Source organism: Ochotona curzoniae, unplaced genomic scaffold, assembly GCF_017591425.1.
Source record: "Ochotona curzoniae isolate NIBS_2020 unplaced genomic scaffold, NIBS_Ocur_1.0 scaffold_4763, whole genome shotgun sequence".
Taxonomy (NCBI): domain Eukaryota; kingdom Metazoa; phylum Chordata; class Mammalia; order Lagomorpha; family Ochotonidae; genus Ochotona; species Ochotona curzoniae.
The window spans coordinates 3193407-3207697 of NW_024467123.1; the positions used below are offsets into that span (position 1 = coordinate 3193407).

At 51.9% G+C, this 14291-nt stretch overlaps 1 protein-coding gene across 1 annotated transcript in view; it reads right to left on the minus strand.

The window, feature by feature from the left end:
- Window positions 1-14291, minus strand: part of WDFY4 (WDFY family member 4) — a 227979-nt gene that overhangs the window by 114069 nt on the left and 99619 nt on the right. Inside the window, exons 30-37 of the mRNA XM_040970385.1 lie at window positions 13547-13752; window positions 12616-12785; window positions 10512-10637; window positions 9427-9591; window positions 6484-6687; window positions 5836-5950; window positions 4224-4381; window positions 807-1045 (exon numbers count right to left, since the gene is read on the minus strand). Coding sequence (XP_040826319.1) covers window positions 807-1045; window positions 4224-4381; window positions 5836-5950; window positions 6484-6687; window positions 9427-9591; window positions 10512-10637; window positions 12616-12785; window positions 13547-13752 — 1383 coding nt within the window. The remainder of the gene's footprint in view (window positions 1-806; window positions 1046-4223; window positions 4382-5835; window positions 5951-6483; window positions 6688-9426; window positions 9592-10511; window positions 10638-12615; window positions 12786-13546; window positions 13753-14291) is intronic.

Sequence of the window (14291 nt, forward strand, 5' to 3'; positions counted from 1 at the left end):
TATTGCCTTTATCAAAACTGGGACCTCCTGAAAACGGGTTTTATTTAAATAGGTTTCTATTCATGTTGCTTAGGCGAGTGTGTTCAGGGATGATAATTTATAGCATAAACAGCATGAATTTTTTTTCTGTAAACAAAGAATATTCCTGGCTCACACAATACAACATTGTACCACATGAGCTATTGCCAAGTATCAGTGGAAAATGTAATTTAAAATACATTTATTTTGGTGCAAAAAATATTTTTCAAACCCATGCAAAGCTTTTTTAATAACATACATTTTTCACAAAGATTTTGAAGATCTTGTGCATGGATTTCAATTTTTTTTAGTACTAAAGTAAACTTACCTATTCAGTTTTTAACTTTTTCAAATTTTTTTCTTGTGCATGGATTTTTTTTAGCATCAAGATAAATTTATCCACTCATTTTTCAACTCTTTCAAAACTTTTTGAGGTACTTCTGTATTTTTTTATTGTAATAGTACTTTTATCAAGTTTGTGCTTTTGAAATCAGACTGTATCAAAAAGCAAATGAAACATCTAATCTTGGCATCTTCAGCTTCACAAATTAAATCGCTGAAATGTCTTGCAACCTCAGCATTGTAAGAAGTGGCTTCACTGTTATTCCACAATGACTCTAGCTGCTCAGTCACAGGAAACAGCACATCACCAACACTGTCCATGATGTCAGTGGCCAGGCCAGTCAAAGCACTACATTGTTCGTATCAGCCCCACTCAGGCCTCCTGCCTGTTGCCTCCCTCCTGCTCCAAGCTCTGGCCAACACAGAGGCAAACGGGCAGCTCTCACCTTCTTGCATGGAGCAACAAGAGACAATGCATGAGACACAGAAGAAAGCTGGTGTTGGAATTGTAGGTGGCAAAGATCGTGTCCCAGTGTTCCTGCAGAAAGGTCAGGATGCTGAGAAGGTCCAGGCATTCGGAGAGGGACTGCTGGGGCCTGGACAGGCAGTACAGAATGACTCTATTCAGACTGCTGTACAAAGTGCTGACGATAGTGTCCCGTTGGGTCGAGGCGTTCTCGATGACCTGTGCCGAGACAGAGGCAACACACAGCTGTGATCGTTCTGCACGTGTTGGATACTTGACTCAGTTCACCACAAAAATGGAACAACTGGAAAATGGCATGATCTGAAACTCAAGTGAGAATAGTTCCTTCACTTCTGAGCTTTAAAAAACTAAAGGAAGAAAAGAGAGGAAGGAAGCAAGGGAAGGAAGGAAGAAAGGAAGGAAGGAAGGAAGGAAGGAAGGAAGGAAGGAAGGAAGGAAGGAAGGAAGGAAGGAAATGAGGGAGGGAGGTAGGAATGAAGGAAACACAAACAAGAAAGATTTATTTCTTTTTTTGAAAGGCAGAGTTAGACAGAGAAAGAGATCTTTCATGTGCTGGTCTAGTCCCCAGATGGCCACAGTGTCCAGAGCAGCACCAGGTTGAAGCCAGGAGCCTGGAATCTCACCTAGGTCTCCCATGTGGGTTGGCAAGGACCCAAGCACTTGGGCCATCCTCTACTGCCTTCTAGGCACATGGTGTATGAAGCTGGATAGCAAATGGATTAGCTGTCCTATGAACTGGTGTTCCTATGGATTGCCGTTGCCGCAGGTGGTGGCTTAACCCACTGTGCCTCTTGGCTTTAAGTGAATAATCCACCAAGGCAATTTTGATTCCAAGTAGTCACTTGTGTGGAAAGTAATTAGGAGTTCACCCCTATCATATAATGAAAACTGAACTTGAGCAGCAGAGTTTGAAATGCTGGGTATATTGTGGGTATTCTGTAGATGAGAACACACTACTAGTCTAAAAACAAGTCTAGGGCCCGGCGCGGTGGCGCAAGTGGTTAAAGGTCCTCGCCTTGCACGCCCGGGATCCCATATGGGCGCCGGTTCTAATCCCGGCAGCCCCGCTTCCCTTCCAGCTCCCTGCTTGTGGCCTGGGAAAGCAGTCGAGGACGGCCCAAAGCTTTGGGAACCTGCACCCGCGTGGGAGACCCGGAAGAGGCTCCTGGCTTCGGATCGGCATAGTATCGGCCCGTTGCGCTCACTTGGGGAGTGAATCATCGGACGGAAGATCTTCCTCTCTGTCTCTCCTCTCTGTATATCCGCCTTTCCAATGAAAAAATAATAAAAATAAATCTTTAAAAAAAAAATAAAAACAAGTCTAAAGTCAAGTCTAAAAACAGGCTTTGCAAGAGAAACATCTGGTGTGTGTATGACATCTGAGGTATTGTGCTAATTTTTTTCACAGATCTGCAGTGATTGCCTCATGTACCTATCATGTAAAGATTCTGTGGACACTGTACGGTAGACCCCCAGGCCACCGCACTTTAGGGATAAAAGGCTGAGTAGATGATTTGCCGGGGGTTAGCCCACATGGACACCTGAACCCTAGCCCTTCTGCACTCTATAGGGCCTGGGCTCCGTGGATCTGAGACCAGAAAGGTCTGAGAAGGAGAGGTACCACATGCTCATTTGTGCCTTTCACATGGACCGGCCCAGGATGCTGTTTGGCATCAGTGGAAACGAGTCATTAAACACACATCACGCCCCGTCTCTTACTCTAGAAGAAGGGCCCTTTGTGACTTGCAGGTGTATAAGTCAGAGCATCATGAGCAAGGCAGGTGTTCCTGGTGAGAAAGTTCAGCTTGGCCAGCCTGCTGGGGGCTGGGGACCACATTCTTATCCACCCTTGTGCTCCCCTCATCACACGGGTGGCATCTTCCAGACTCAGGTTACATGTTCTGGGAGGCAGAAGCAGGAGCGGAGGATGGTGGGGCTAGGGATGCTGAGGGCCCTGGGGGCAGGGGGGCTGGCATGCCTTCCCCCTGGGCCTGGTGCTGGAGTTAGCTCTGAGTCAGTTTCAAACACAGGGACCTCAGAGCTTCCCAGCATTTCTCCGTGCAGCTTCACAAAGAGCTGATTCTCTCCTCCTGGGAGCTGACCAACGCCAATCTCTCCTCCAGAGGTCTTTCCTAAGGAGCCTCTGATAACGCGCCTAGACCTGCACAAGTGCAGCACCACACCATCTCTTGCCACACCGTGGCGAGCCCAGCCTGAGGGCAGAGCGGGGCTGTTCTCCCAGGTGAGTAGAGGGAAGCGGGTAGTGTCCTTGGCTCTGATGCAAGGGCTGCTTTCAGGGCTTGCTGTAGGTAGATCCAGGCTTATGTCCCAGTGCACTCCTTGTCATGGGGAGAGTTCAAGCCAAGGTCACATGCAGGCTGTCAGGAAAGATCTCTAGAAGGCAACAGGGTCCCTTTCATCTCCAGGCTGCTGAGGTTCTGTGTGTGTGTGTGTGTGTGTGTGTGTGTGTGTGTACTCACATGCATGCCCATGTCTAAATTTCAAGAGTGGATCTCCAGACTGGTGCCTTGGACAACTGGCTAATCCTCCACCTCTAAGTGCCAGCATCCCATATGGGCTCTGGTTCATGTCCCAGTTGTTCTTCTTCCAATTCAGCTTCTTGCTTATGGCCTGGGAAAACAGTAGAGGCTAACCCAATGCCTTGGGAATCTGCAGCCACATGGGAGACCAGAAGAAGCTCCTGCTGCTGGCTTCAGATTGACTCAACTGTGTCTATTGTGGCCATTTGGTGGAAGATATTTCTGTCTTTCTTTCTCTGTAAATCTGCCTTTCCAATAAGAATAAATCTTAAAAAAAAAAAAAAGAGAATGGATCTCTAGGCAAGCTTTGGCCTGTTGGGTATGCATGTGGACCTATTTGGGGAGAGAGGGAAAAGGACAAAAGAGAAAAAGAGAGGGGGTGAGGATATGACAATAAAGCTATGAAATCAAAATAGACTCCTGACTCAACCTCTAGGAGGCACAGACACAGCAGGTGGAGGAGGGTTGCAGAGAAGAAAATGAAACAAATGGGAGACAAAGATCGTGGTGACTCTTGTTTCTCATCCAGGGCAAACCAGCCATCACAATAAAGCTCCGAGGAGAGGCAGTGGAGGCTGGGAGGGTATAGGGTTCCAGGCAAGTGCAAAGGGGTGGGAGGAGGAGGCTCCAGGGCACTGGGAAGGACCTCACCAGGCCTGGGGGAGAGCCCTCTAGGGTGGGCAATAGTTGCCAAGGGTGCCCTGGGCAGTGCCTCCAGCTGTGCCTGAGCCCCTAAAAGTCTTCGTCAGCGAGGGGTGCAGGTACAGCCAGAGTCGTGGACAACAGCTGCAAGCGTGTGGAACACAGGCTCTGTTGAGCGGAGGGAGGTCTCTTACCACCATGATGTGCTCCGTGATGAAGAGAAGGATGTGCCTGGGGTCTGCAGAGAACATCCCATTGTACAGCTTCTCCACCAGCTTCTGGGTGAAGTAGGAGATGTTTGCGAGGGAGGGAGCTGCGGTAGCTTCAGTGCTCAGCTGAGGCTCTTTATTGCCTGGGGTGAGTGAGATGGGGAGACAGACTCATGTCACTCCAATCTCCAAGCCCCTCTTAGCAACCAACCACGTTGTTTATATCTATGCATCCCACTGATGGAGCCTTGGGCTTAGCAGGTGCCCAGTGAACGTACAACAATTCAAACTAAACTGGTCTTGAATACACCAGGTGGTGGCAGTCTGGGATGAGGAGGAGGGAATATTTAATGTCTTGAGATGGACAGAAAGGCATGGTGGTGATCCAAGTTCCCACTGTCACGTTGGGTGGAGAATAAAGTCAGAGTGTCCATGATCTGTCCTTGTTTACCTGTGCTCAGCTGTGTTTGCGTGTGCACATGTGTGAAACCCAACCTAAGCCCTGCAACAACCCTACTCATCCACAGGTCTCTTTTCTGGCCTGTGCACCTGCCCCCATCTAGCAGCCAACGCTAGAAGTGAAACTGCCAAGCCCGAATGCACCTGCTCTGTGACTCTCCCATGTGGCAGATGCTCCCCATTCCAGCAAAGACAGCAAGATCTGTGTTTTCACATCACCAAGAAGGAGGAGGAAGGAGAAAGGAGGATGGTCCCCCTGGCTCAGATACAACAGGAAGGATTTTATTTCACCTCGTCAAAGGGGCACAGCTGCCCTGGAACCATGGTTTAGGATCACTTATTTATTTTTCATGTATTCAAGAGGCTTGGAGAGAGAGAGAGAGAGAGAGAGAGAGAGAGAGAGAGAGAGAGAGACTGGAATAGGGAGAGAGACTGCTGTTCACATCTGTTGGTTCACTCCCCAAATGCCTGCAACAACTAGTGCTGGACCAGGCTGAAGCCAGGAGCCAGAAACTTAATCCACATCTCCCATATGAACGAAAAGAACTCAATGACTTGAGCTGTCTTCTGCTGCCTCCCAGGGGCTCCATTAGCAGGAAGTTGTAGTCAGGAGCTCTAGGCAGACATTGAACCCCAATACTTCAATGTGGGATGCAGGCAACCCAACCAGCACCCTAACTGCTAAGCCAAACGCCCACCCCTGTAATGAAGTCTGGTGAAGGGAGTCTTTGTGTTCAACTCTGAGTGGCTATCCTCCTCTGGGTTCCTCTGTATTAGAAACATTTGCTGTGCACGTGTTCTCTGCCCAGGCATCGGTGCTGAGCAGGTGCTTTCAGCAGTCTAGGTTCCCCTATGCGGAAAGGTCACGTTTCGACTGGAGCTGGAGAAAGGCCCATTTCCAGCCACAAGAGACTTCCTGTCTCTGAGTGGCCCCACAACCACAGGGGTGTGTGCCAAGGGAGCTGCTGCCCCATGCCCTCCCAGAGCATCTGGGCCAGGCTCAGTGAGTTCTTATTGCACATGAGTGTAGTGGGGCAGAGGAGGGGGGAGGGCAGCATCCCACTGCCGAGGGCCACAGCCGACAGGTGTGCAGCAGTCTTGCTTGGCTGTCGGCTACTGCGCAGTGGGGTACACTCACCTCTGAGCGCTGGCGCGTTGTCCATACTCATCAAGTGGAATATCTCCATGGTGGAGAGCAGAACCTCGCACTGGAAGTCTCGCTTCTGGTAGCTGCTCATGTTTTCAGGAGAAGCCTGGCAGTGGAGTTGGGCACTGAGACAGCAGCAGCAGCATGGTCTTTGGACCCCTTTCCTCGCTGGCCCCTGCTTCCCACTACCTGACCGGAGGACTGACTCGGCAGCTGCCATGCATGTGGTCAGCTGGCAGCTCACAGCCACCCTCTTGTTCCCTGGGGAGCCCACAGCAATGGTCACCTGGCACCTGCCTTCCTGTGGGTAGCCCACAGGGATGTGGATGACCCAGAAGCCCTTGCTGTGGGAGTGGACTCCAGCTGAGACCACTCTGGGCAACCTTCCCCTGTCCCTCTTTCTCCCTTCTGGCATCTGTTCAGAGCACCCTCCTAGTCGATCCTTATGTAACTGCTGACCCACCATGGACTGTATGCAGTACCCAGACTCTACCTGGTACCCATGCACACTTGAGGTCCCAGGAGACAGTCTCCACCACTTGCCAGCCAGCATTTCAGGTTCCCTGGACCTTCCCTTCTCTTGTTTGACTGTGCCCTCCCAGGGTCCACTCCCACAGCACACCAGCACCCCTGGCTTACCTCCAGGAGCACCTCTAGCGGCAGCCACTGTTTGGGACTGGGAGCTCCGAGCAGCGCCTCCCTCAGCAGGAGTTGCAGGAACTCCCTCAGCTGCCTCCGGCTGGGATGGGACTTGGCTGGAACCTGGGGACCCTCTGCAGCACTATCACCATCAGCTGTGGCCCCGGGACTGCTGGCACTCCAGGGGGCCTCAGCTATGGCTCCCTGAAAGACAAGAAGATGCTGAGCTGTGCACCTGCTCCTCCCACAGCTCTCTGCACCGTTCTCTTTCAACGTCCATGCAGAGGATGACCGCTGTACCCTTTCACAGGTGCACGGGAAATGGATGCTTGCTGGAGGAGGACGGCTTGCCAGGAGGCCTGCCGACTTATAAAGGTGGCTGCTGTGATCTGAGAGGCCGAGATAGCCCCATATTGGTCACAGGAGCCCGTGTCGCTGAGTTAGAGAGGCCTGTGACGCCCAGAGAGGGTCAGCGAGGTCACATCAAACCTGCATACCTCACTGGCCACAACGTAAGGTCTCACACGGGAACTGCAAACACCACTTGGTGGACCAGGCGGGGGCTGCACCTGGGAGCTGGTTTCCACCTTGCAGGGCAGGCCCCACCTTGGCCTTCTGAGTAGACCCGCCTGATGTCCACAGAGTATTGTCACTCCCAATGGCAGAACAAAGGCGTGTCCCTTCCTCAAACCCTCCAAGCGCTTTGGTAACGACTTCCTGCATTGATTAAGAAGGATGTTGGTTCTCTCTGAGACAGGGGCCATCACCCCAGACATATCCAGTGTGTGTGGGGGAGGGCGGAGGGTGACACGGAGCAGTGGCTGAATGACACACCCAAGGACACACAGCAACCAGGACCTCTGATCCCCAGCCGGGAAGCTGTTCGTGCACGTTCAACCATCAGCACCTCCCTTTGCTCATTCATAAAATTAATGCAGCCATTCTTAATTAAGCCATAAAGCGCATTTAATAGCTCCGAGGGAGGTGGCAGCTGCATTAATTAGCTCCTCACGGCCTTAACTGGGAAGATGCCAGGCAAATACACAGCAAACCCAAGTTTTGGCTCCTGGCCTTTGGCGTGCATGGGGCCCATCAAATTTTCTAGCCTGGAGCTGGAAAGAAGTCAGAAGGAGTGGAGAAAGAGGAGAGCCCCTGGACTGGGAGTTAGGAGCCCACGATGGGGCTCTTGCTGGCTCTGGAGGTGAGCTAGGGGCAGAGCCTTGCTGTGAGTAGAAACCTGGAACCACCGTGGGAGAGAGAGGTGTGGGTTTGAGCATGTACCACGGCTGTGGGCAGCGGCACTGGGCTTTAATTCAACAGGTGCCACGCCTGGCCTCTGGGCATGTGGGCTGAGGTGGGCATTTGGGTCGAATGTCCAAGCACGCATGCACTGCAGGGCCCTAGCCCCCCACAGAAGACCTGCTAGGGGAACGGTGAGCATGGTCTATAGGATTGCCTTTCCCATCCCCACCTGGCCCAGGGCCCAGCCTGCCTGCAGCTCCTACCACCCAGAACTGCTGCATGCAGCTGGCAGCCTTCTTCTGCTCTTAAGTGATGCTTTACTTATTCTGACTTTCCTGGGAAGTCACCTGAGTTGCTACTAACCCACCAAAATGGTTCAAAATCATTTTTCTCTATTTTGCAAATATCCAAGTCTTTACATTGGTCCTTTTTCTTAGGGTTGATCACAGTCATCCCTCTCAGTATTTATGGAAGGGTTCGACTGCAGAAGCCCCAACAGGTACCAAAATCTGCAGATATTCAAGTCTTACTGTGAAATGACATGGTGTTTGTACAGACCCTGACTAACCTGGTCGCACATGCACTAGGTCATTCTAGACTATTCACAGCACTTAGTACAAGGTAAGTGCAATGTAAGGACTTGTGACACTGTGTTATTTAGGAAATAGTGATAAGAACAGAGCATGGCTGCTAAACCATCATCTATAATGCCAGCATCCAACATGGCTCTGGCTGCTCCACTTCCGATCCAGCTCCCTGCTAATGCACCTGGGAAAGCAGCAGAAAATGGCCCAGGTGCTGGGGCTCCTGAGCCCACATGGGAGACTCAAAGAAGCTCCTGGTCTCAGCTTTGGCCTGGCCCAGTCCTGGTTGTTGTGGCCATTTGAGCGAATGGAAGATCTCTCCACATCTCTTCCTCTCTCTGTGTAACCCTTTCTAATAAATAAATAAATCTGATATATGTGTATATGCAAGGACAAATCCTGTGTCAGTTTAGTGCAGGTGCGGTTTTCCCATCGGGGGTTGGTGGAGTCTGCATGTGCAGAGGGCACAGGTATGAAGGGCAGTTTGTGGCTATGCCCCTTGCTAACCATGGGAAGGGTGGCACAGTCCACACTCTCACCCCCCCTTGGGCTTAGGGGACATCTTTGGGTTACCTAAAGCACCATGACTCAGGATGCATGTGTCCCAGGAGTTCAGAAATTGGAGGCTCTCACCATGCAGGCAGCTTGTGGGGAGGTTGGCTAGGAGAGCATGCCCACTGATTCATTTACAGGGCAACTACTCCATGCCTGACCCTGTGCATTCTCTCTCTCTCTCTCTCTCTCTCTCTCTCTCTCTCTCACTCACACACACACACACACACACACACACACACACACACACACACACACAATGGCTGCCTTCCAGCTTTGTTCCTTTGCCCATGGTCCCTGAATTGCAGCACACATGACAAGGTCCCTCTCCACATCTCTGCTTCCTGTCCCACCCATATGGGCTGCACACCTGCCTCTCCACCCTTCCTTCTACACCATCATCTCCCACTCGGCCCTCCCCTCCTCCTCCCTCAGCACTCGGATGAAAACCCCTGCAGCCTTGCCCAAGCTCCTTCTCTAACCCCTGCAGCATACAAGGCCCTATACCTTCTCCTCACACCCACGCTGGCCCCCCTGCCCTCCCCAAGGCTGCGGCACATCCTACCTTTAGGGTTCCTGGGGGGAAGGTGACAGTGGCCAAGGTCTGCAGGAACTCGGGGGCCCGCCATGCCGGGTCCTGGGGGTAGGAGCGGTGCACGAGGCTGAGGAACTGCAGGATGCTGGTCGGGAAGGCCTGCTTCCAAGCGCCATCTCCTGCACCTGTTGAAGGCTGAGAGCACACACTGTGAGAGGCTGGGCACCCCAGCACAAGCAGTGTGGGGTCAGGGGAAGAAATTTTGTTCTCAGGACTAGACCTGGCCCCAGCCTATCCAGGTGCTGATCCAGAGGCCTCACCATGTCACCTGTGTTCTCTCAGGCAAGCCACTCATGGGCAAGACCCACCTGTCGTGGTACAGGTGGAGGTAGCTCCTCAAAAGAGTGGAGAAGCCCCCTGTGACTGATGCCAATGAATGTCCCAGTAAGGAAAACAGAAGGAAAGCAGGTGTCTCCTTGGCAGTAGCCATAATCCTCACTAGGCTGGCACTGCTGCCACACACCTAAGTCATCACTGGGAGCCTACCTTGCCTCTTCTATCTTCCTCTTGCTAATTACTGCATGCTCTGGCTTGACTTAAGTTCTCTTCAAGCCCTCTTCATTCCCACATTCATATGTGTATGGAGGTGGAGACAGCTCATAACACAAAGGGGAGCACATGTGGGCAAAATCCCCAAGATGGCACCAGCGGCTTTCCAGAGAGATGAAGAAGCACCTGAGCTGGCAGCCTGCTCCGTGTCCCCATGCGGTGCCTCCTCTTCCATGCTATCATACAGCCAGCAGACCCTCCAATGCTGAGTAGATGCCAGCGTCACACTTTGGGACTTTCTAGTCCCATAAGTCAAACAGACTTCCACTGTTACAGCCACTGCCAACAGACTCACACAATGGTATTGCTGGGAAGCCACTGGACAAAGTCAAGATGACCCTTCCGAACTAGCCATCCTATCAGAACCTCCCCTGTGCAGCGTGGGGGCGGGGAAGGTAGGGAAGGGACAAGAAGCCCCTGGACAAAGTCAAGGTGATCCTTCCGAACTGGCCTTCTCATCGGAACCTCCCCTGCACAGGAGGGGGGCCAGGAGGATGGGGTCTCACCTGGCTCATGGTAACCTTGAGCATCTGCAGGAGCAGCAGTGCGCCCTCTATGCACAGACCGGCCCGGAGCACATCCTCTTGCTGGTGTTTCTGCAGGAGCCACTGAAGCATGGCATCGAGGTCATCCTGGAGGAAGAGGCAGGGGCCATGAGGGGACCTGCAGCTGGGCAGGGAGGGGACCGGCTTTGCTGCTGGTGTGTTGCATTGCCCCGAGGGAAAAGTGAAAAATAATCACAACTTTTGAGGGGTTCAGGTCGTCTGAAAAGTCCAGAGCAGTGGGGGTGCATAAAGGAAACACACAGCTCTAAGCAGGTGCTGTAGACCCACAAATAGATCATGGGAGGTTGTTTCTTTCGGCCTTGACATCACAAGCAGGCATCATCTTGCTGAGCTGTACAGGCCACCTGGGCGAATGAGATCATATAAGACTTGGGAAGAAGTTTTCAGAAAGCCAGCAGAAGGAGTCCTGAGCACTGGGGCTTGGAACCAAGGCCCCTGACTCTGCCCTGACATTATTTGGGTTCAAGCCAGCTCTTCTGCCTCCTGGCAGCTCAGCCTCCTCTGCGCAATGAAAATTACATTATGAGCCCTGGGAACTATTTGAATATCAAGTGACGTAAAGCACATAAAAGCCCTGCCTGCAGTGCCAACAACCTGTAAGGGTGCCAGTGCAAGTCCTGGCTGCTCCCTTCCCTATCCAGCTCCCTGCTAATGGCCTTTTGGGTAAACAGTGGAAGATGGCCCAAAGTCTTGGACCTCTGCACCTATGTAGGAGACCCCCCAGCAGAAACTCCAGACTCCTAGTTTTACATTGACTCATCTCTGACTGTTGTGGCCATTTGGGGAGTGGACCAGCAGATGAAAGATATCTCTCTGTGTCTCTTCCTCTCTTTCTATGAATCTACCATTCAAAGAAAACGAAATCTTTTTTTCAGAAAATACCTAAATCCTCTCTCACAGGTCCTGATACTTAGCTGGCATTACAGGTGTTTTCTTCCTGAAAAACATCCCTAAAAGAGAACTAACAGTGCAGCCTCCCAGTGACCATAGCAGACTATCTCCAGAACTTTGAAATGTGACCTACAGTGCTATATGTGTGTATCGAGGTAGAGATCTGTGGGAAAATGATACGCAAGAGAGGTGTCATTTTTAGTCTCCTCTCTGCAAGCCTGCAACGCAGGTCAGTCGAACTCAAAACCAAGAAGCAATTCCCAAGTCCGTTCTCGAGCAGGTGTTTGGGAAGGCATATGCAAAGGTGGAGGTCTGTTGCTTTGGGTGCTTGGTACATAAAGAGGCAGGCAAACATGCCAACCTGTGGGTGCTGTGCACAGTAAAGCTAGACTGAGGCCGAAGGAGGAAATGGTTCCCCTTGTCTAACAGAGCTAAGCAGGAGGTGCCATCGGAGCTTGGTACTAGGCGACTGATAGCAGAAAGTCAGGCCTCGGGTTGGGCTGGGAGGGTGCTGGTCTTAGGGGAGAGGGGATCCAGAAAAGTGATAGCGTGAAGGTCAAGTGAGATGGGAGCTGGGCTGGAGAGACAAGTCGGGCACCCAGTGGTGAAGGAACTTGATGCTGATTGTGGTTTGCAAGCAGATCCTACTGGAATAGAAGGTCACAAAGACTTGTAATTGGGGCAAAGGAGTGAGAGGGTACAGATGGCACAGTGGGGAGCACAGGGAGCAGCCCTCTCTTTGGAGAGATTTGGCCAAGGAAGGACAGGGAAGTGACCAGGAGTGCTGCAGCGTGTCCATTAGGGGCGCTCTCTAGTTGTAAGCGGGAGCAGTGCAACAGACTTGGGATGGAAGCAGAGTGCAAACTTCAGCACGAGGCCATCCTGGGCAGAAGCGGGGATACTCGGGGACCAGCGTTTCCCAGCAACAGTAGGGAGAGCAGGTGGAAGAGGGGGGCTCCCAGGACGTGAGGGTGCTGGTGCTGGCACCAAGGCAGTGCTGCCCCCACGCTGAAATCCCCCAAAAGGAGAAAATCTTGGAAGAGATACCTGCCAGGAACTATGAGGGGAGGCAGAGGCCATGGGTGCTGACAGGGCAGGGCGGGGTGGGACTGAGAGAGAAGGCAGCTGGTTAGGACAGGATCAGCGAAGTTACCTGGGGTGCGTCTGTCAGCTCTGCCACTGGCATCTGCAGGAAGAAGGCACACATGATGAGGTGGACTTCTGGGATGTGCACGTGGTGCTCCAGGAAGTCACTCAAGGCGCGGAACCCAGGGAGCAGGCAGGGGGGCTGGTCGGACGGCGGAGGGTGGCTCTTCAGGTTGTCTGTTGGGTAGAGGAGGCACAATGGACAACATTGGTTTCTGCTTCTGGCCAATGGGGCACAGGATACGGTGGGGAGGCCCTGTCACCTGCCTGTGCCATAGAAACCTTAACTAGAAGTGCATGTTCCCAGGGGAGTAGCGCACAATGAAGGGCTCCAAAGTTCCTTTCCCTGTTCCTGGTAGGAGCTTATTCACTTATTCATTCATTCATTCATTCATTAACAGGTGCTCACTAAATATCTACCAATCACGAAGCAAGACGGCAGCTATGCATTGGGCTCTGAGGATGTCGAGTTTCCACAAAACAGAATTCCAGGCCTTCACAAAGTTTACACTGGAATAAGGGGGGTGAGGGTGCAGCAGCCATTAAGCCAGCGAATGCTCAAATATGTACTCAGAGGGAAAAATAACCAGGACACAGAGCGCCTAACAGAAGGGTCCTCATTCAGGCAGGATTCTTCCCCTCCTAGGGGAAGTGGTATCAAACCAAGAGCTAAAGGAGGAATTCACACCCACTGGCGGAAGGCCTGCCTGGATGAGGAAGCGGTGTGGCAAGTGCCCAAGAGACCACGGTAAAGAGCCTTTGAGGAAGGGAACACTAATGGAAAGTGAGATCCTGCCATGGAAGTCAGGGGAGTACTTGGAGTCAAGGGTCAAGGTGCTGTCAGGGTAACAGGCTGCAGGTGTCAGGGCTGGCTTGTTCCTGTCTCCGGCATGGAATCAGAGTGTCTCCCGGTTTCCTGACAATGTCAGTATGCTCACCCATCATGACATGCACACCCTCGGAGCTGCGTTCCACCCAGCAGCCCATGGGCAGGCCGTCCTTAAACCTCCCACGAAGAGCGGGGCTGGACAGGAAGTGTAGCAGTAGCTTCAGGGCCAGCACCGTGGTGCTGGGGTGCAGGTGGCCCTGCAGGAGCAGCAGGAACCAGTCAGGCCCCAGGCTCAGGAACGTCTCTTCCTTCAACCTAAGGGGAGGCAACCACAGCGACAGATTAGCTCTCCACCCACGAGCGAGCAAGAGACCTGTCTAGAAACGCCACCTGGGAACAGCCAAGTAAGGGCAGCATTTGGCTGTCACTTAGCAACCTTCACATTGCCTTCTAAAAGAACAGTGAAGTGAAACAAGGGCAAGATGGCTGCACAGTGGAAGAACTGTCCACAAATGGCTGCGGCTTAAGTGGACTACAGCTTTTCAAAGCCAGGAGGAAATTGTGGATAAAAGTGTCCCCAACGTTCGGAATTCAACTTCACTTTCATCCTACTTTACATAACGTAGGTATAGCCTTCCACCTGATTCGATTGCCCTTAGTACAATCATACTGCTTGTTCACCTCCTTCAAAAAAGACACTAGTCAAAATTCATCTAAGATGGATAGTCCCATATTTATGCATCTTTATCCACCTAGGTAACAACAACAACAAAATATGACAAACTATCCCTTCTAAAGAGACTGCAGATTTGTGGAAGGGGTGAAGGAGATGGAGGGCAGAAAGACAGGTTACT